This window comes from Tinamus guttatus, unplaced genomic scaffold (genome assembly GCF_059628265.1).
Source record: "Tinamus guttatus ecotype Peru unplaced genomic scaffold, ASM5962826v1 Tinamus_guttatus_pri_ptg000330l, whole genome shotgun sequence".
In the NCBI taxonomy this organism is placed as follows: domain Eukaryota; kingdom Metazoa; phylum Chordata; class Aves; order Tinamiformes; family Tinamidae; genus Tinamus; species Tinamus guttatus.
This window is the reverse complement of record NW_028288864.1, coordinates 3,141,789-3,164,575: the sequence shown is the minus strand read 5'-3', so window position 1 is coordinate 3,164,575 and position 22,787 is coordinate 3,141,789. Positions and strand designations below refer to the sequence as shown.

General features: G+C 42.3%; 1 protein-coding gene across 2 annotated transcripts in view; it reads left to right on the top strand.

Moving 5' to 3' along the window:
• MAD1L1 (mitotic arrest deficient 1 like 1) overlaps window positions 1–22,787 on the top strand; it is a 322,579-nt gene that overhangs the window by 28,606 nt on the left and 271,186 nt on the right. For both annotated transcript variants that reach the window (XM_088529470.1, XM_088529469.1), the window contains exon 9: window positions 5,124–5,210. In XM_088529470.1, the coding sequence (XP_088385596.1) occupies window positions 5,124–5,210 (87 nt within the window). The remainder of the gene's footprint in view (window positions 1–5,123; window positions 5,211–22,787) is intronic.

Sequence of the window (22,787 nt, the reverse complement as noted above, 5' to 3'; positions counted from 1 at the left end):
AGCAAAACCAGTGATTGTCCCTTCAGCAGCATCGGGCATTTAGACCAGCTCGGCTGCACTCCTGGATTGTACCGGGAGAAGAGGAACTTGGAAGTCTCCAATTTGTGTGAAACTGGATCTGTTTTGGAAAGGCAAAGCTCCGTGGCCTTGCTGTGAAAATAACACTTCTGTGTGCCCTGGCACTCTTATCAAACTCGAAGATTGCTCTTGTTTCTCCATGACCTCCCAAATACCGTTCACATGATGCAATATGCCATGACCTGACTTCTGGGGAATATTAAAAAAATCCCTGACTGTTTTCATCTTAGCTTCCAAATCTCATTATCAGTGAGTTTGTTACTACTATGTATTACGCTCCCTCTCCTTGAAGTCTCTAAAGCCGTTCACTTGAAAATTGGAATTGAATTATGCAATGTGTGTGCTTCCCACGTTTTGGTTCTCTTCATTGTGTGCTGCTCAGGCAGGGGTGGGCATGGGAAAGCAGATTGGTCTGTTAAAATAGGAGCCAAATGATTTTTTTTTTCCAAAATTAATTTTATCTCAAACTCCTAAATGTCTTGAAAGAAAAAATTGTACTCGATTGTCGTATTGATAGCTTTGGCAGGAAAAACACTTTTTCATTAAAACCAGAAGAAAGTCTTTTGACTGGAATTTAAGATTTTTTTTTTTTTTTTTTCAAATTGTGACTTGATGGATTAATTGTGAACTTTGTAATTGTTTAAAGCAATTGATGTCTCTTATCTTTGGAATTGTCAAGATGTTTACATGCACTAAAAATGCTTTCTTAAAGTGAGTTCTGCTTTGTGTGGTTAATATGGACTTTTATTTTTCTTCGTAAGGAGCAATTGAATTTGATTGTACACAAATATGAGGTTTATTTTCTAAAGGAAGGGAGACTTGGTAGTTTAGATATTAGTTAAGGTATGCCCCTAGGGAGATGACAAGTATTTGGAGGAAAGGATATTTGGCTAGTTACCATTTTTGTGATATATACTTGGAGTTAGCGTGGCCAAATTAAAGATTATATGTTGTCATATTTTGGAAAATCCATATGTGCTGTTGTGACTGTTGTTTTGTGCCCTCCAGCCTTGAAGGCCAAGTCATCGCAGGACCCGGGCAGCTTGTGGACTCGCTGCTAAAGCCTAAGAAATCAGCAGGGATCCTGCAAACCAGGAGCTGGGGAATAGACACGGTTGTGTGGCTCAGCTATGCAGAGAGGCTGTCTGGGGGGCTGCCTTCAGATGTACACAGAGGAGCTATTACAGCTGCTCCACAGTCTTTCTAATCACACAGAAGTATTTGAAACAACTAAAATGCCTTTCCAGACTGTCTCTGCCTTTGTCATGTTTTTGTTCTGCGCGTGTTCTTCGGATGCTCTTGTCTTTCAGCCTGAAGAGAAGCTGAAATCCGTGTTTAAAAATAGAGAAGGCCCTTTTTGGAGAGAGGAGACTTGCTAAATCTTTGTGTTTTTGTGCATCATACAGAAGTAAATAAGGAACAAACCCCAGATTTTATATTTTTGAGAGGCTGCCCAAAAAAAAGGGGTGGTGGTGGATTTTTTTTGGATTGAAGAGAGAAGCAGATGTCCTCCGTTTCTGTGCTTGGTTCTCGTTAACAAACACTTCAGTAAAGGCTTCTATTTCTGGTCTTTGTCAGCTAATTATGCTCAAGTCTAAAACAGTTTGTGGATCCACCTAAAATTTCATGCCAAAAAATCTGGGAATGTTCCATTTCATTTTAATATCACTTAGCTGAGACACACAAAAATCTCTGTGTGTTTCTGTATATTTGTACTGAGTTAAAACTATACGGAGATGTGCTTTTTCCCAACTCTCAAACAGGTGATTCTGAACAATTTAGTACTGTGTCATTAATTTGGTAGTTTCAAACAGTTTTTTTTCCTTTGAAAAACAGTTGATTGAGTACTTGTTTTTTCTATTTAGTCTTTTGCCTTGTAGATTCATAGCTAAAAATTAACATCAGAGATCTAGCTAAAATCAGATCTCTCCTTTTGCTATCAATTTTGAAACATTTTACAGAAGCAATAAGATGTTGTCATTCTAATAAATTATAAATTAAAAATAATCAGATTTTTGCATTTCCTTTAAAATTGCTCAGCTGCTTACTGGTTCTTAGTTTAATGTTACTTCAACAGCTAATTTGAAGCACCTGACTGTCTATAATGGAATGATAATAGGTCCTTAACAACTAAGACAGCACAACCAAGTGTTCCAGCAAATGTCTATAAAATGCCAGTTTTCTGATTTTTTTCTTGAAGTATAAGCATTTTTTATGTTAAAAGTTATAAAATATGCCAGTGGAGCTTGAAACTTACTGTGTGAAGTTGAATGACTCGGATGGGCATTCCATTAAGTTGATTTTTTTTTCTCTCCTTCATTTAGGTTTTTATTACTCTTAAACTGCTCTCTCTCAAATTATCTGCACTTCAGAGGATGTCAAAGAGCTTTGTTGAACAGTCATTTTGTCCCTCTTCTGCCTTACTCTGCTCCTAAGCTTTGCTGGACTAATTTGTACCTTGAGGGCAAAAAACCTTTTTCCAAATCAGTTTTAAATACTTGCCTGATTGTTTGGTTATTCCCCAATCCTGGAAAAGATTTGGTTAAGGGTTGTTGTAGAAGGAAATAGGGCCTCGGGGTAGACTGGAAGGAAGAGGTAGAGGAAGAAGGTTTTGGTCTTGGTGCTTTACCCAGCAGAGAGGAGCTGGAGTCGAGTGATTCATCTGGATTCGTGCTTTGGAAACCACTTCTTATTGTTTGCTCTTTGTGTTATCTTTCTCATTACGTACCATATGACTCAATTTTAATAACATCCTGCTCTTCGCTCTCTGTGTAGCTTCATATAGAAGATTTTGCATAGCTAGTGCAAACACAGGTTCTTTTTTAATTATGCCTGTTTTCTGTGATTGCACGAGCTCCATGCACATGTGGCAAGGCAGGATATCTGCAGGGATGTACCTGGGAAGCAGCTTCTCAGGAAGCAGGTTCTTGTGCCCTCGTGGGAGGGCAGAGTCTCTGACCTCCCTCGAGCAGCACTGGGGGGCTATATTGGCAAATACATTCCCTGGTAGAAGAATGTCAGGTCTTTAATACCGATTTTGTAGGAAATGGATGGAGCCTTTGCAAAGTTTATGTACAACTAACCCATCAAGCAGAGGTTCTCAAGGCTAGAACATGTTGACTGAGTGTTGGGCTGCTGACGAATTTCTCTAGGTGCCCTTGTTTTCAGAAACTTCTGTATGAGGTGGCTGTTGACAGCAATGAACAGGGGGCTGGTATTTGTTGTGGTTGGGGACCTTGACCAGTTCTCTGCAATTTGAAGGCTGATCAGATTTAGTTTTGTTGTTCATGTAGGGGCGTTTCTGTACTTGAAAGTGAGGAAGTCTGACTTTACCCAACCATGTGTGATTGGGGTGAGATGTAGGCGTCTCAATAAAGGTATTGGATAGCAGAGGGCCTGCGAGGGAAGTCTGTCTTCAAGCATGTGACTCAGTTTAGCTTTGCACAAAGCTAAGCCTCCTTCAGCAGGGCTTGATACCCACTGGCTTTGTTTCCTCTTACATCCATGCAGCTCCACTTTCGCTCTTAAGTATCTAGTGCCAACAAAACCTCCTCCAAAAATAAGTACAAACCTAAAGCTGCCAACGGCTGAAACTGAAATTGGAAGCTGATTGTTGATGTGAATTGCCTAACAGATGAGGATGATTTGTTTTTTATTGGAAATCGGTCAGTAACTATCATTACTAGAAATCTATGGCTTTTATAATACCCTCTCATTTCGCTATTGGATTAGTTTCAGCTCTCTTTCTCAGTGCTAACACACTATGGTACAGATTTTTGAGAATCTGAGAATAAAATTGAGGCAAATATATGTATTTTTTTCCCATGTAAAAATCTGTGCAATTATTTCATTGGTGCAGGGATAAACAGTTCTGTTGGGGAGAGGCGCTTGGCATGGCAAGAGATGTACTTGCTACTAATCTTTTGATAAATTTGTTATATTTGGGTGAATTATGGGCTGCTTAGAACTGCATTTTTCAGAGCCTTGTTAACTTGGCAGCTAAAATCTCTAATGATTGTCCATGAGGAAATTGGGCTTGAGATGGAAAATCATTTGGGCTTTTCCATAAGCCACCTTCACCCCTAGACTTGAACCTCTCGGACGCTGGTGGTATAAAGGGAGGTCTGGAGGGATGGCCGTCTCCCTGCAGAGAGGGAGATGTAGTTTAGTGGGTTTGGGGACTGCCAAAGTCAGGTTATCTTGATCCCCATCCCCTGGCTTTCAGGATTGGCCTTGAGGAAAAGTAACTCTGCTCCTGACATCTGCACAGTGGTGGCTATGGGATCTAGAGATATCTTTGACAGGAAAATCAGGCCGAGTGGCAATCGGGCGATATCCAAGGCTATTTTTTAGTGGTCCCTAGTCAGTGTCCGAAAGCAACACACTGGAAATGGCAATTGGAGGCCGTGCTGCCTTGGGCGCTCGTGGTGCAGCCGGGCTCTGCAGGAGGCTGCTCAGCAGCCCGAGCTCGTGGGCTGTAGAGCCGGCGGGACCCCCCGCTCCATGTGCGCTCGCCCTCGGGAGCGATGCCGAGCTGGTGCCTGAGCGAGGCTCCGTAGCCGAATAGCAGCCGGAATAACCCGGCTCGTCCCTGTGGATTTGTGCCGACGGCTGTGGAGAGGAGCAGGTTGTGAACTGTCCTGATGTATAAGTTTTTTGTTTTTTTTTCTCTAAAAATCCTCAAGTGCTAAGCTGTCTGTTCAGTGGGGATGAGTGCTTAGGCATGCTGCTTGCTTTGAAGAGTTTGTTTGGTCTTGCTGACACTCAGGCTTTAGAGCTGGTTTATGGGTTGCAACAAGTAGGGGTGAGCTGCTGTGGGCTGGATGGCGACTGCGTTGTGCAGCAAAGGCTTTAATAAAACAGCTGTTTGTATGTGCTGGACAGGATGCAGCCCTGTCTTGTTGCAGTTCCTTAAAACAACTTTGGCCTGGTGGGAGTATTTGGTCGGCTTCTTTGTGAGGCCTTTTTTCTGGTCATGTATGGAGCCTACTCCTTCAATCACTGATTTTACTGGAAGTTTCAATTCTGTTTTGTGTTTTTTTTAGGACACCTGATGATCTCTCAAGACAAATTGTGGCGCTGCAACAAAGGGAGCTTGTGCTGAAAGAGCAGAACTCTACCATCATTAACAGGTAAGTGATGCCAGCAGTGGCTGTTGTACAGTGAGATGCTGTCATATTAAAGCATATAGGAAGAAAGTAAGGACTGCAGCCTGAGAGGAAGCCTCTTCAGATATCCCTGCTGTTCCGAGGAGCCTTCTGTGCTATCACTGCCTTTCCTGTATTGATGATGAGTTTTTGCTTGTTTAAATCCTTGCAGGAAGAAAAAGATGAAGAACTGTGGGAGGATGTGGTGAGCAGTTTATGCAGCTTTATTTTCTAAGCTGAAATGTTTGCAAGGGAAAGTAAGCTGCTTTCCCAGATAGTCTCCTCTGGAAAGGGAATATCAAAGCAAAACGAGTAAAGTAGTGGGAAGGGAGCAAGAGCCCTCAGGGCTGTGTTTGGCTCTAGAGAGGACACGTTTGTGTAGATGGCAGGGGCAAATATGTTTGCAGTTTCAGTGTTGATGTACAGGTAGACTTTGGGAGGAACCGTCTGCTTGTGCAGAGTGGAACCCTCTGGATGTTGGTACAACTAGAGGGCGTCCAAGGCTTCGTCCTGGTGTGGGAGTATCTCATTACAGAACGGAGTCGTCTGCCAGATCTTCACTTTCTAGACTCATTGGGTACATGGAGGATTTCTTAACGCACTTGTATGTTGTGCCAGAATGTGCTTCTCATCCTTGGTGCACGTAGTCTTATTTCCCAAACTGTTTTATTTCCTTGCATTAGGAAAAGGTTATCTGTGCTTCTTAAAAGCAAACCCCCTGTCTTCCAAAAAGGCTGCTTGCATTGCCAGGCTGTTAGGTGACCTGTCTAAGCAACAGAAGTGTGCAGCACTTTCACCTTTGGTATCAGCATGTTGAATGCAAACAGCCAAGCACTGTCTAACTGGGCTCTGGTTAAGCCCGCGTGGCGCATCCTGCGCTGCGTTTGCTAACGTGGCCACGGGGAGGTGGTGGATGTTGGTTCAGGAGATGAGTCTACTGTGAGCTCTGCCTTACCAGGGATGGGCAGAAGTCAAGCTGCGTATTTAAAGCCTGGGCTTGGCTGCAACTTGTAGTGAAACAGTTTAGTCAGTGGTGAAATTGTTAGCCAAGTGTAAACTCCCTGGAGTGCAGCCGGAGAAATCGGTCTGTGTTTTCTTGCGAAGATGTTTTTAAGGTGGGGAAAAAAATACCAGCAATATAAAAAAGACATTTCATATTTAAAAATAAGCCAAGCAAACCCCCAAACCCACAATTGAACAAATGACCAAATAGAAGGATGGTGGTAATGTTTAACAGTTATTGATTTGGGGGTTTTGCAGGCTGCCTCTCGCAGCCTGTCAGGAAATGCTTTTGCTGAATTTATTAATAGCCACGGGGAGTCGTCTGTTTAAAAAGCAGCCTTTTGGTAGTGCCTGTTCATGCTGGATGTAATTGTGCCAATCTAGTTTAAAAATAAAAACATGATTAAGATTACTTTTTGATTTCAAGTGAAGTGGGCTGTAAAGCTGTTTAAATTAAAATTCTAACATCTTCTTGATGCATTGCTGTGTGTGTCGTTTCCAGAACTGACAGTTTTGTCTTTCTTCTGTCACATACCTTATTCTGTCTTAAAATGTAGGCAATAAGATACATTTTTAAAACCTTCCATTACAGATGATATGAAAGTTCCCAGGAGAAGCTCTTGAGTCTTTGGAAACTAAAACCTTGTTAAGGAAGCAAATCTAATTTTCTCTTTCTTTGAATGACTTCCCGATTCAGCTGATGGTCTTCTCTTTTGTTTCATAATAGTGTTGAAAATGGTCTGTATATTACAGTGACTTAATATGTGATTATGACTCCCTCTTGTGATTGAGCCCAGCAGTTATTCAGTTTCCTATTGTTTTTCAGCTACACGATCTTTCACCCTTAATGAAAATGTGTTTTGCCTTCAGTACTGTAGGTCTTGGGCTTGATTTCCAAAGTAGGTGATTATGTGTGTGTAGAGCTGTGCGCACTAAAAATAGTATTTGCCTGCTTTTAAGAAGCTTGAATTGAATTTCTTTAATAAAGGCAATGATTTGGTAGATTTATTTAAGAGGACATTGAAAGCTGGTTTCTGAACTTGACTGGAGCAATGAAGGGGAGACTCACAGGTAGTCCTGGCTTTACCCGTGGCCGCAGCACAATATTCCTTTTGCAGCAGGAGAGGTTGGACCGTGGTGTTCCAGCCGGACCCTGCTCGCTGGGTCTGCCTGTGGTTCTGTCCTCAGAACAAGGCAGGGAGAGGTGTCTACAGCTGCATTAGCTCATTGGCAAACTGTGTCCTGCAGCCTGGCGAGGAGTCCCCATGGCTCTGGGATGAGGGGAGGCGCCTGCTAGTGAAACGGGATCCACTCGCTAAGGGGGCAGAATCTGAACAGGGCTGCTCCAGAAAACGGATGGTGCAGGCGAAAAACAACGCAAGGGAAGAGCTTGCTGCTTGAGCTCCTGTCCGCTCTGTAACACCGCAGAGCAGATTGAGCTTGGCTGCTTCTCACTGAGCTTTGGGTGACCTGCAGAGCAGCCTTTGGGGGTACAGGTGCACTGATAACCAAGTCTTGCAAATGGCATATGGTTCCACTAAACCGACGGAGCTTATTTGGTCTCCTGCTTTTGAACTGCTTCCCATTTTTTATTATATGCTTTCATTATTAAAAAGCAATAAAAGGTCATGGCAGCACAAAAAGGTTATGCTACAACTCGGCCTTTGCACTGATACTTTATTTTATTTTTTGAGGGAGGGGGTGTTTCGAAGCACGATCTGTGTTTGTGCTACCTCTGCGAGTGCCGGTGTTTCAAGGCGTCCCGGGGACCGTGCGCTGACGCATTTCACGCTCGTGGTATTACTCGGGTTGGATGCTTTTAGGCAGAGAACCACAGGACTGAATTTCCTGAACGGTGGGTTTAAATCAATTTCTTTTAACGGTGATTGTTTATGGGCTGGGATTGTGTAGGCTCCCTCGGAGCGGGCGACACTTGCTGGGGAGGAAAACCATCCGGCAGGGCTGTGTGGGGAAGGGGGCCAGGGTCACTCCTCCACCAAACACGGTGGCAGCAGCTCTGAGTAACGGAGCTGAAAGGGCCATTAATACCCCCGCTGGGATGTCACCGCCGCGTCGGAGCGCGTCGCTGCGACTCGTGTAAACAGAGTAAATTACACCTGCAGCAGCAGGAAGAGTCGTGGTGCTCTAACTGTAGAATAAAGATAAAATCCAAAGGTTTAAAGGCCTTATAGGCCTAGGGCTCCTTTCATAGCTTGAGATGTGTCTGCTCTGGTGCCTAGGAGCTGTAATGAAGGCAAGGTGTTTAATTAGCAGGTCAGTTGAACTGTGCAGACACTGCAACACCCTTCATTAGTTTCACGCTCTGGGAGAAAGATATATGTCATGGTATAGGTATGCTAGGTTGAAATCCATTTTTTCAGGGAGAGATGATAGTTGTAGCTTGTATTAAGACACAGTTAGAGTTGGGTCTGAGTCTTAGTGTGCCTTTTGGCATCAAAGCAATGACAAAATATTTTTGGAAGAGCTACCACCCGTCTACTTACGGTCTCTCCCAGTGCAATCACTTGGATTCTGCTTATGCTGCTGTTGGCTGTGTTTAACACTGGTCTTGGATGTTGAGGTATCTTGTAGAACTCATTGGGAAAATCAGCACCTCGGGCACAATGAAGAGCATGAGAAGAAAGACAGAAAAGCAGCAATGGATCTTGGAGCAGGTAGCTTATTCCTTTCTTCTAGTGGCAGAAACCTGGCTGTGACTGTGTAGCTAGTTTTGACAGGTAACTTCATATGTGAAAGAAGATACTTAGAGAAGGAAAATATTTTTAAACCATATTCTAAGTGTTGACAGACTTCTGTTCAGAAACGTGATTATTTACCACCTTTATTCACATAAACCACGTAAAGCAGATTTACTCAAACAACCTGCTATGTGTGTTCTCTTAAAAACAAAATAAAAACCCAAAGATTGAGGGCAGGGGAACTCAGATGACAAACTGAACAGCAAATGCTTTTCAATTATGCAGTGGGGATTTTATATACGTTTAACCACCATAAATGAATGATAATAAACTTGGAACGGTCCGTCTCCACAAGTGCTGTTAGCTCAGAAGTGTGTCATAAATCCATTGCCCATCTTCTCTCTTCTTTGCATGTCCCAAAGAGCGTCAGTCACAAATATAAATGGAACCTGTCAGGCTATCTCCCCTAATCTTCTGGAAAGTTGGACAGAAGTTTAATTACAGTGAAATATCTTTTATCTGACAGAGAGATAAGTGCTGGCTTTTCAATATTTTTTTGATTTATTTTGTGATCAAAAGAAGCACTTAATGTATAACATAACACAAGGTAGGGATTTTTTCCCTTGTGCATCTATATAGCACATTGCACCTTGATTTATATGTGGAGATGTGTGTATGTACCTGATGCCAGACAGATGTTTGTTCACAGTGCTTCAGGGCAGTATTAACTGCTGGCAGATTCTAGTTCATTTGAAGAGTATCTTTATATTTTAAAAAAACCTACTTGATAATGCTAAACCTATTCTTTTCATCAGAACTTTTGTGTGTTCTTTTTTTGTACCAGAAAGTAGTTGATAGCGTCCCATGAAATCACCAATCTACTCCTTTCAAATGAACATTCAGATTGTAAAGTTCCAGGGCAGCATGTGGGTTATGAGTGACTAAAGCTCAGTAAAAATAAAGCTTTTCTAATTTTCTTCTGCCATACAGTACACCCTAACAGAAATTAGGAAGGCAAAAAATAGCTTAGTCGAGACATTGACTTTTGCTTCCAGTTCTAAACACATGGGATGTTGCCCAGACCTTGGCTTTTTGTGATTGTGTCATTTTTCCTCTACTTTCCTGGGGACGTGAGACTTGTGTTACCGTGCTTTGTGTGTATAAGTAGGTGAGATTGCCTGCCCTAAAATTTGAATTTGCTGGCTGTTTTCAGTCAGGTTTGGCAGAGGTTAGCTGTCTCAAAAATAACAAATTCCAGCAACTGGAGCTCTTTTTCTGTGAGGTATCTGAGGTTCCTGCAAGCCAAAGAGCCTCTTAAATGTCACATTGACAAAAGGGCTCCTATGGGAGATCGTGCATCTTTAGACACCTCTTACGCAGCCCAATATCGAGTGCTGAGCTGGTGGCACAGGAGTGTCCCGGGATAACTCGGGCTATGCCAAATTCTCTAGAGGCTCAGGGGCACGAAGGCATTTGATAGGATTGTGATACTGCTGTTGGTTGCTTTGGGTACTGCCTTCATCCGGTCGGTATGAAAAAGGAAAGTCAACCTGTGTCAATATTCACCACTTGCAAGAAAAAGCAATAGCAAAACAGGCTGCTTTATTTCTGGGGCTTAGGAGACCAGCTGTTTTTTTGCCCTTCTTGTTCTTTTTTGGAGGATACATAGAGAAAGCATAAAAGGCAGTTTACTTTGGACAGACAGTTACGCTTATTTCGTCTTTTCAGCTTGGCCACTGTGGAAACTGGAGTAAAAAACCAAGAGAGGTATCTGTGTGGTTTCTTACCACCTATGAATTATTTGACTGTATTTCTTGGAGATGAGAGCATTCAGAGAGAATCAGTCTAATTTGCTTGTTCAGTGCTTTGATCACTTCTGAAGATTAATAAGATTGTAAAAGCTGATTAACCCCATTCTTAATTTTCACTTGTTCCACGATTGTGATTGACACTTCACCTCCATTCTAGCATCACTGTTGTTTGTGCATTGTTTTAATATTAGAATGAAAGACTGTGTTAATTTGTCAGTGCTCCTGTGGAGATCTTGATTTAAAGAACCCTGTAGGTATCCAAGGAGTGATCCATGTTATTGAAATTATAATCTCAGCTGTGGAGGAGGCAGCAACATGTAACTGTTCTCCTTTAAAAGGGTTCTAGTATGTGAAGTCCTGAGTTCAGCCCATCTCCAAGCTTTGTCTAGCGCTCTGGTGACTGCTGGGCTTTACATTTTTACAGTGCGTTGGGAAATTGTTTCCTATTTACTTTGCAATGTGGCCTTGAAGTTTTACATGGGTTGGAAAACAGGGAGGGCCCTTTGATTTGAGGCCCTCCTTAAAATCAGCACTGAAGTCAGGAGGATGGTTCCATGTATCAGGCAGAATGTGAGCTGAGAAGTCTGGACTAAATTCTAGAAAAGTTTTTGGTTTGCTTGGGGGCTGCTGACTCAGTTTGGTGAGTTTCTCACTTTGTCACATTCAGGTCCAGAAATCCACATGAAGCAAACCAAATAAACCCCTACTTTGTATATTCCATCTAGTCTGTACCTGCCAATTATTTATAAGGCAAATAAATTAGACAGATCTTACCTTAGTTCAAATCTTTGTGCATGTTATTTTAACTTCTCCTCAGCAGAGCATCACATGCCTTTTTTTTTTTTTTTTTCTTTCTCCTTCTTGCCCTTTCTGTACCATATTTTAAGATTATAGCAGTGGCCCTAAGCCTTGACCTGCTGTAGTGTTTCATGCAACACTCCTAAACAGTCCAGCGAGGCTGTGCTGGCCCTTGCTGTGTTAATCCATCCTGCTCTAAGTGCCTTGCAGCGTCCTGAACAGTCCTGGGCAGCCAGGCTGGGGCTCGTGGTGGGTGCAGATGCCTCCTCTGCCTCTCCATGCCCTCCTGTAGCTGAGTATCGTTTTGCAGTTGCTATAATAATGGATGTAGAAGATTCTGCCTTTTTTCTAAAGCAGTTTAGGGCGTCGTTTGTTTGAAACAGATTGATGGCTTCCTAATGCTTAGGGGAGAGTGGGGATAGCTAGAATATAGAGTGTTGTTTTACAGAGCTTATGTGTATTCTATAGTGGTGGTTGGTATTCTTTTTTTTGTTCCAGCAACTGCAGTGAAGTAGTGTCCAAATACTCTACAGAACACTGTTTTGTCTTTAAAAAGTTACCTGCCTTTGACTGTATCTCCATGCAAGCTGTGCTCAGCTCTTGGAGCTCTTTGCCAGCATTCTCATCCAGCTCATGCCATCGGAAGCCTCCGACTTCTTCAGCCTGCCATTAGGAGTGGTTCTATCATATATCTTCATTTTAATGTTTGGTTTGCTTGCATGTGCTTGCAAATGTATAGAGCACAGTGCTTTATATTGAGTACTGTAGCAGATAGCTGTTTCGGGGGGGCATTCTTAGTTCAAAGAGGTATTTTCCTAATATCAAAGTATATCATCACAACTAAAGACATACTGCTTGAAAAGTTTAATGGAACGTGAGAAATAAGCTGCCTTGTCTTTTTTTAGCTGTGTAAGGGAAAAAAAATGGCAGAAATTGCAGCCCCCCTCCACCAAAAAGCAGCTTCCTTTTGCTGCTGTGAAAGTTAAATGACTAATGTGCATAATTTATTTGAGCATCTGTGCTAAAACTTGCATACCAAGTTTTAGTTCAATGTGATCAACAATGGCGAAAATTAGGATTTATCATGGAAATGCTGACGGATGTGAACATGTGTAGGCTAAACCGGTGCCTAACAAACCTTCTTATTGTGCAATGCTAATGGTGAAACAATTTTTTTTCCTGCTGTAATTGCATTTTTCCCCCCTCCCGTCTGCCTAATTTTCTCCTTTTCAAATTTGGTTGTTTTAGTTACACTTCAGACTTGGATTCCTGTTTTTTATATTATTTTTTCTGGAGTCTGCACAAAACTCCCAAGTTGGAGCGTGACGCTGCCAAGCACAAACTCTGCCGAGCTTCCCGGCGCAGCGACGGGCGCGTTGGTGTCTGCAATGCCGCGCCTGGAACGGAAGGTGGTGCCGGCAGCCTTGGCAGCCGCCTTCCTCCGCTCCCCTCCTCCTCCTCCTCCTCCTCCGGCTGGTGCAGCCGGGTGCTGTCACCAGGATTATAAATTCTGGAACCAGTTAGATGAAAAAACGCTCCAAATGAAAGAAGTGAAAAGCTGCCGAGTGTCCTGATGTGAATGTGCCTGCCTCGGAACGCTCTTTCTCGGAGAGCTCGGATGCAGCGGCTCTGAAACAGCTTGCGTTGAAGTGTCGGGTGCTCCAAGGCATCTAGATGTAGAGAAGGAGTAGTTGGGATGGAGTAGTTGGAGGAGATGAGTGCGAGGACTGAGCAAGGCCTCGTATGGAAGCTGTGCTGAGAACGTAAAGCTGTGCGTCACGGGTCCGAACGGTGCCAAAGGGGTTCAGAGATCTCTCGCTGAAGCAAATTTCCCAAAAGTCAGTCAGGTTGCTCAGTTCTTGCATGGGCATCATGAACAGCAACGTGATGTTTGTATCAGCTCCTCTGTCTTGCTTTTCACTGTGCTCTGTGTTTCTGGCATGCGCTGTTGTGTGCCGGAGATCCCGAGGATTCCTGCTGCAGGACTCTGGCCTTCCCTAGGAGAGGACAGGCATTTTATCCCAGCCTCACGGCAGTTCTTCATCCCCAGTGTTTTATCTGGTCTCTTTGCTCAGTTCATTTAGAAGTTTGCTAACTTCATTGTTACTGCTTTTCCTCCTACATTTGCCCATTGGAATAGGGACAGAAAAGCTTTTTAAAGGATTCATAGACTTTAAGTTTCGGGGGGAAAAAAATGTCCACACGCTTCTGGTGTTGCTGGTTGGCCACAACATGTGTTTTTACCCACAGCTGGTGTTTCTTCACATAACTCTAGCCCATTGGTTTAAGAATGAGTCAAGCTATTTTGTTGTTGATGGACTTGGAGTATTTTTCACTTTGGCTGTATGAGACAACTGCATTTTCCCTTTCCTACTGTAGTGGGATCTGACATTTTGAAGGCCCTTGGGGTCCGAATGGTTGGTAAGAATTCTTGGAGCTTCTACGTGGGTAGTTCGGAACAGCGTTCTAGGAAAATGCAATTTCATTTCTTTCATATTTTATGTATGTCCTGCTTTTTTACATATTTTTAATATTTAAAACAACATTCACATATTTATAGGTTTTAAAATACGCTTTCACTGTTAAGAGGTTGAAATGAGTAAAAATGCCAAATTTTCTTTTTATTCAAGCAACAAAAATCAAATTCCTATGAGTGAAATAAAGTCTGAAGAGGTTTTTCCTTTCTCGATCAGAAAAACGTTTTGAAATATTTATGGAGATAAACCAAAAGGTCTTTCTTTCTGGCCCTGCAAATAAGAGATTATCAGATAAGGCCTATAGCATATGCGTGGACACTATGTACTATAATTGCCATTAATAAAGAGTGTATTCATGTAAAATGCTGTGAGGGTCTGCTAACAAAGACTCTGCTAAGAAAGTATCACATATCCATAGATCATCTTCATGAAAAAAACCACAAAATTCTTTGATTGTATCAGGACATTGGAAGTAAATATTGTCACTAAGGTGCGATGCATTAATAGACTCTTGCAAATCAGAAATATCATTTAAGATGGTGCATTTTTATCTACAACAGGAGCAAGACCCAAGCAGCTTTGTAGCTGGCAGTGTGGAGCGGTGCTGCTTTCTTCCCCCTCAGCTGAAAGAACCCGGATCTTGTCTTTGTGCCATCAAGGGTTTAATTGCAATACAGGCTTTCTGCCTGCATCACCCTTCCAATTTATTGAGTGAACTTGCTCATCTGGGTCTTACTACTTTGTTATTTGCTTTGCACCGGCCTAGGAGTTGTAGCTGGTTGAAGTCAGAGTGCACTGTGATCATCCAGGAAGGAATCAGCAAAGCAAGGTTCGTAGAAAGCAGTAATACCTTTTATTAGCCCAACTGATCACATTAGAAACGAGACGTACGTTTGGGCGTACAGCCAGCACTGGGGGCTGATGTAAAAGCAGCAGCCTTCCTGCTAAGTGCACACTGAGAAGAGTTGCTCAGAGTTTAACCTGATTAATCAATTGGACAATTCGAGAGAGAGAAGGTAGCGGGCACGTGTGGAACAGGGGAACGTCAGAGGAGAGGAAAAGGCCACTGGCATCTGTGTGAAAGAGAGAAGACCGAGTTGTTCCCCTACTCGATAAGGGTTTGGGTACTGTGATAATCCAAACGATGAGTAATATGAACTTTCTTCCTGTAGAAGAAGCTTAAAGTAGATACAGCATGTCTCATTTTTGCTGGGGCCATATAGCAATAAACACTGCGATTTACTGACTCAGCACTGATATGTCAGAGTTGCAATTAAGGGACCAGGACTTCAATTTTATATTAACAGAAAATATTATTTTCTGTACTGTCAATAAAATCATTTTATCATATTGTTTGACTTATCTCCTCTGGGCACTCAGCTGCAGCAGCAAGTCTGAACCTGCCGTTACAATGACTGTTGAATGAGGTTTTGCTTCATTTGCCTGAATGTTTTCTAGGATAAAACATGTTTCCTGAGACAGAGTATTTCCGCCTCTGGCAGCTGTGAGCACCGTGGGCTCTGCTGGTGCTGGGAAAGGTCAGCTGCAGAGGCCGGGCAGGATGGTGGGGGTGTTAGCAACATCTGATGTAAATCTTGAGCAACTGCTTGAAGTTACTGGGACAGTAAAAATCACCTTTTCCTTTATTAAAAAGGACAAAAGGACAGTATTTTATTTTTGGAAGGGGGGGTGTTTTTCATTTTATTTTATTTTTTGTAAAGTGCATCTCCTATTTTACCTACAATCCTTATATGATGTAGAGTGCAGTTGTGGCCTGTAAATCTCCAACTTGCCTACTTGTTAGTAATGTAATTTCTTTTAACAGCATGTTTGACAGTTTTTTTTTTTTTCTTGTTTTCATCATTTCTTTGTGGATATGATCAAGAGCAGTGATTATAAAACCACTAGCAATAGTGAGATAACCTCAGGGCAAGTGTTGCCTAAAATATTTGATGTTTTTAAGCTAATTACATTTTATATTGGCAGTGACCTTTTGGAACCTTTCATTTGCATGGTTAGCAGATGCCTCCAAAGAAATGCCTTTATGCAAGACAAAATCCGTTCCAGTCATCTCCCCGAGCCCATATGCAGGCATTCTCTCTGCAGAATGCAGCACCTTTAATGTCTTTTTTTATTTTTTATTTTTATATTTTTAAATAAACTTCATAAAAATTACTGTGTTTGAACCTCAGGGAGAGCTTGTCTGAAAAGAGGAATGTCTAGGTTGTGGCTTCTTTCAGGGTTGGCCTCTTTAGGGTGGGGAGATGTGTCTCTGCATAAACAGCAGCATAGGGACGTTCTTGAACTTGCAGAGCAAACATTGCTTAAAGCCATAGAAATTCATTCCTGTTCCCTTGTGAAACTTGTCGTTCAGTGACAGACTTTGGAATTACAAAATATGAAGCTTATTTCAATTGTACCTGTAATAAGACAGAAATTCTTCTGCTTTTGTGAGATTTTGACTTAGGTTTATTTTTCTTTTGTCTTAAGGTAGTCATCTCTTCATCTCTTCCCTGATGGAATATCAAAGTAGGATCTTGAGCTGAATATAGGCTGAAGCAAGGTCTTGAACTGAATATAGGAGAGTGATGCCGGGAGAGGGTTCTGTAATTTCTTTCCTTGTCATCTGGAGACTTTTCTCTCATTCTTGAATGAGATCTGAGTGAGGAGGACTGTAGGCTGATGCTCATGGATCGTGTAGCTGTCATTGAGACTGACAGAAGTTATAGTGTCCTCCTCCTCGTGAGCACAGCAGTCCTGGTCAGACATCATCTGACTTCATTGGTTTTGATGTATTAAAGATAAAGTGAGTGGCCTTCCGAGTGAAGCCGTTGTTGTGTACAGACTTCAAAGGAGTTCTCATGTGCTTTAAGGACTGGATGAAGCTAAGGAATGATGCAGATCCTACCATGTTTGATCGGCTTGGCTACTTTATTAATATTTTCCATATCACTTTTGGAGAGCAAGTTCTTTTTCTTTTAGTTATCTGGCTTCAGAGAAACATAAGACCATTATTACCTCTGCTGCAAGATATTAAACTCCATTCTAGAAACATGGCCTGTTTAAAATAGAGTTTTGAGACTTGAGGATTTGAATCCCAAAAGAAGATCTCTTTTATTGACTACATCTTCAAATATAAGACTTTATTGTAGTAGAGGTATTAAAGAGGTAGTAAACTCTCAGCTATATCTAATCCATTTCCCCTCTGTGATTCAAAAACAAACAAGTCTTTCTAACCAATCACCTGAATTTCTAGCTCTCAAAAAAGTCCTATATTCTGCTGTCTTGGTTTTTTTTTTTTAATTTTTTAATTTAAAAAGGAGAAGAACTATAAACTTCATAAAAACTAGGATATTTCTCTGTCACTGATGTTTATATGGCAGCCATTCCGTGTCTGATCCCAGGATTTATATTGCTGCTGTTTTTTCTATAATGGGGCTGATAATGCTTGAGACTGGTGTGTATCTGCCATGTATTTATTTGCTTGTGGTGTAGCACTGATCCCCTTTTCAGTACAGGATCTCTTATATAAGTTCCTCCCAAGTGCCCAAGGATGTGTGCTGTTTCTTATTGCCTCTATTGTAGCATTTCTGTAGTGGATTCCTGTTTTTAAGAGAAGCAGGAAAAGGGAGAGGGTAGGATGGAAGTGGTCAGTGGATGGTCAGTGTAAGAGTGGGCTGCAGAAATGGTCGAAACCCAGCAGACTTCGACAGCAGTCTTGTTTCCAACACTTGCTTTTCCAATAGAAAAACCCAAGATTTTTCTGTGACCTTGAGCTGGTTGAGGATTTGTTCTCTGGTTTGTGGTAATGATATGCACCAACTATTTTGGTAACGTTTACTAAAGCATATCATCACAGCTGCTTCTCTGGAAGTTTCCTAAAGTGCCATTCGTATGCTATTGGCAATTCCTGTAACTTTTGCCTATGAACAGCACTTTAGAATTGTTATTCCTCTTGCTGTGAGGATAAACTTTGTTGTTATTTCGTCTATTCTGTGTCCCAGTCGCTAGATAGCATCCTATGGAGAAAACTGTGGGAACCTCCTAAGAGCGAGCAGGACATCTCGGTGCCTCGAGTGGACTCCGGTCCGAGCGGCCCCGCGCCAGGCTCTGGTGCAGGGTGTTCTGGAGCTGCAGGAGTGATGGTTGTGAGAATAGCCTCGTTTGGGCACTGGGACCAGAATGACGTGTTGCAATCTGAGTTCTGCCTCAGTGTAAACTTGCCTTTCTGCTTTTCGATCGTATCTGTTAGGTGAATGCAAGAGCAGGTCAGGTAGAAGGAAGCAGAGAGGCAGCTGAAAATCCTGTGTTCCAGCTCCATCTTCTGCAGAGAAGGGGCGGAGTGCAGAGCAAGGAGGGATGCACGTTGTTCCTGTGGAACCTGGAGACACGAGCACAGCATCAATATTTCACGTCACCACTTTCATAAACAAATTTTAGAAAGCAAGAATGGAAAGCTGTGGCAACGAGGCAGGAGAGCGAGCCTGTGCATGTTACTGTCCCCCGAGACCCCAGTAGGCAGGAGAAAAGGTTTTCTGAATTTTAAATTGATTTAAATTCCTTTAGAGTTTGTGGCGTCTGCCAGCTCTGTGTATGTTGTCCCTGCAATATGAGCAGAGGATGTTTAAGACTCCCTTATTTCTGTGCTCGGCTAATTTTATTGTCTTCCCATATTTTCTAGCTGTAAATGTTGCAAACTTTATTACATTTAAACTGGTTTTAATACAGCAAGTCATAAAATCTAAGAAACAAGAGGTAGTGTCCACTGCAGTGATGTGTTTAGTACAAGGAGAATCCTTGCAAATCACTGCAAGGCTTAACTTGAAACTCAAGGACCATCCACTTACTGAAGGCTGTTTAGAAATAAAAATTGTCATAACTGAAAATGAATTTCATTATTAAAAAGCAAAATCACCTTTACCATTCATACAAGGAGCTGGTTTACACCTCAGGACATCAATCCAACTGTGAGGGTGAGAGGGAGCCTTTACTTCATTTTCGTACACTCAGGGTCAGGGGGTTGTTTGAAATGCAAGATAGCTGACACCCTTCATAGCTGACTGCTCATTTTTATCCAAGAGCTATGAACGGATTTGGCCTCCTAACTTCTGAGCTGCAAGAGGTATTTGCAAGTTCTGGTACTACTAATGCAGCCTCTAGGCAATGAGGAAGGACTTTGTTTCAGCAAATAGAGGCAAATGGTCGAAGCAGTTGGAAACTCATTCACACTTCCCAGCTTATCTTCTTAACCAACTCTTGTTAGGGAGGAGTTTCTAGCCCGGGGACTCTGCCCAACCAGGTTTAGGTTACAAAGGTAGAGATGGGGAACAATCCTCTTAGCTTTTCTGTTAATTGCAATTAGTCTTTCTGCACCTCACAGTCCATGTGTTTAAAGGCTTCATGTATCTGCTTTCAGGAAAGCTTTCACCCCTGCTACATTTTAACCTTTGCTAAAGTGGCTTATGACGATGGACAGTTAATGGAGAATGGTCTTGTGGATAACAGCCTAGATTTGGCACTTCTTAACTCTTGAGCATTTGACTTTGAAACTTGCTCTTTGTCCTTCTTTTTAGCTCTGTACCTTATGTAGACTAATTCTAAGGTTAGTGGAAGGATTTTTCAGTAATTATTTAAATATAATATTCAAACTTAGGTTCTATTTGTCCTTTTGGGGAGAGGGCTTCAGAGGCAAGGTACAGCACTTCATTACCTGTGCCTGAGATTCAGAATATGTGTATGATCATCCATTCTGTGTTCAGAAAAGGAAGAAGTTGGTCCCTCTGCTCTCTGCATGATTCAGATTTACCTTTTTGGCATTAAAACTCATTTGGCTTGCTTGTGATGTTGTCTGTTAGTTGTATTCACTTATTTCATCACAGTTCAGCAGAGGCTAAATATTGCAGTAAAATGTTTCCAATGATTTTTGTGACTTGGTCAACTTCCAGCCCACGTGTTACAAACTTCTATGACTTTACCAGCCACTTTATGTGAGCTTGTGCACTACGGAGGGCAAGAGCCACAAAGACAACAGAGAACAGCCAGGCCTTGCTGGAACCTTTACCATAGCAGAAGCTGAGGCAGTTTGGTTTGCAGCTTCTGTGTAAAAAAGAACTTAATCTGTCAGAATTAGTGACCTGACATCTTTGACAGACTACATCAACGGAGGCTTTAAAACTGAGACGTCAGCATTTGGGAAGTTGCTCGTGGACAAGCAGTTGAGCTCATGCTGTTTGCCTGAAATGTTGTATGTGGAACTGCTTAAAACTTGGTATCCAGCTGAGGCATATTTAGTGTGTTGGAAACTGTCCACAAACCTTAAACCTTAATATAAGATTTGAATGACTTTGCAGGCTGCCAGTCATGTCCATGATTAAGAGACTGCTTTTTTTTTTCTTTTAGAGAAGTTTTGTCTGCAGAACAATATTAAATTATTTTAATAACTGTCGTATCTGTGATATTTTTTTCTTGCTGCGGGAGTTCAGGTTGTGCCTGCCTTTTTCCTTTGTGGAAGACACTTTTTCACTGTAGAAATCAGTAAAATTGTGACAATTTATAGGAAGGAGAACATCTTAAGGTGCAATTTGGAGAAAATTATTAAAATAAAAATTGTTCTTATGAATCTGAGGCCAAAGGAAAACCGAAACCTTCCTGTGGAACCAGATGAGTTTGGGATTTTAAGCGGTGACCTCCCCGGCCAGTTCTGAGGTTCCCCCATACTCGGCTGTGCTTCTGGAGTCTCCTTGGGTGCAACTGCAAGCTCTGCAAGGCAGAAAGTGGGATTTGGAGAGGAGTCACCAACTCCCTTGTTGGGGACCAACGCAGCAGTCGGGATCCTGCGCTCTTCCCTTCCGAGCACCTCCAGCACTGTCTGCTGTGAAGAAGAAATGATGCTTGAGTTAAGCCTGCGTATGTGTAAAAGGTACCAAAATGATGTCTTTTGTGGCATGTATTTTGGCAAGGTAAATTATTGTGTCTTACTGTTCCATAGTGGAAGCTGAAGGTTTCACTCAGGCTTCTTTCATTTCCATGCTTAATTAGATGGTCACTGTATTTCCCCTCTCTTTTTCACTCCTTTCCAGTGAAGCTTAAAGCCAAATGTACAGATGAAGAGCTAAGAAGAAAAGATGGGCAATACCTTATGCAATCTTTTGGAAGAAAGTGCATTCTCATGTAGAAATTGCCAGCGGTGAGGCCTTTGGGTGACATGCAGCATTCCCAATTTCCCAGCATCCGGAGCTGCCGCTGAGAATTGCGGTGTGAGGGTTTGCCCCGTGCCCTGGCCTCGCTCAGCACGGCCCCTGCGCAAGGGCTCAATCACCTCTGCAGCAGCAGCGGGAGCAGAGCTAGCGGGATACCCCGGTCATTCAATCAGAGGTGGAAGGGCTTTCATCTCCTCTATTCTGCCTGAGAATCTCTATTCTGCCTTTCTTCTCTATTCTGAATTGCAGATCTCTAGTGTTCCTATTGTTGCAGGAATTGGGGAAGAAAAGAGACCATGTGCAGTTGAGTGTTTAGTGGAGATACCTCCAAAACGGCAGAAAAAAGAACCGGGAAGGTGGGTCTCTTTGGCCAATCACACCCCAAACTTAATATCCCTAAAACAAGGGCAGCTCACAGTCAGGGAGCTGCTGCCTTGTGGTGGAGACCAGAGTAATTTCTGCTTCAGTGTGTGGATTTTTGCTCTCCTGAATAGTCAGGATGCAGCATATTGCAGCCACTTCCCCGGCGCTCGTGTGACACGGGGACAGAAGCAGCGCTGGCATCTGAGGCCTCCTCGAGTGCGACTTGCCCCTTCCTCTTCACTGTGCGAAAAACGTAACGGATGGGTATCGACTTGGCCGCTTCATTTTGCTCCCTTTGCTTTATTGACACAAGCTAATAGGGCAGAAGCCAAAGACAGACTGGGTACAAAGTGAAAAGAGATTTTATGTCAATAGGGATTGTAAGGTAAGAAATACAGCACGAAAGGTGAGCACACAGGAGAGTTAATAGCTCGCTAAGCTGCGCGGTGCCTCTGCAGGAGGAAGAGGCAAACCCACGCTCATAAACTCACTTTTGATGGGAATACGTTTCCAGGTTTTGTGGCACACGTTATTGATGTGTGACACTCTGTGACCGGTGCCTGTGGCACTCATTGCTATACTTTTTTTTTGTTCTGAGCACTCTGAGTTTGGAAACGCTGAGGTGGTTGTCTTTTATAATGTTGCTATAATGTTTCATAATGTTGGCTTTATGAGTTTTTGCTTGATTAGTTGATCGTTTTATTAAAGACGAGGAGCCTCTATTTTTAGCAATTATACATGGTCCATATGCTCCGTTGATTCAGCCATATTAAAAGTGAAAATGAGTATTATAAGTGAAATCTGAGCTTTGAGGTGATTGGAAGTTGAAGGCAGAACAAATTCTGATTGAGTAATAATAGTTCACCAAGACCCAAAAGGATTTACATCATTTAAGCTACTTAACTGAAGTGCATATTAGAGGCGTTTAAAACAGTTTTTAGTGAATAAGAAGCCTATTGGAAAGATAATCTGGGTACCCAGATGAAGAAAAATATTTTAGATGTTCTTGAGTTCAGTAGATCAAAACTTCAGGTATGTAGCAGTATTTTAAAAGACCAAAGAAACACTGGTATCAGAAATGATTAGAACATCTTACAGAAGTGATGTACTACTGCTGTATAATGCGTTGGTGAATCCTTGCTTAGAATGTCACTGCGTTACAGGAAGGATCCTGCCTTGGGCAAGAAGCTGTCCTGGATAACAAATTACAGCA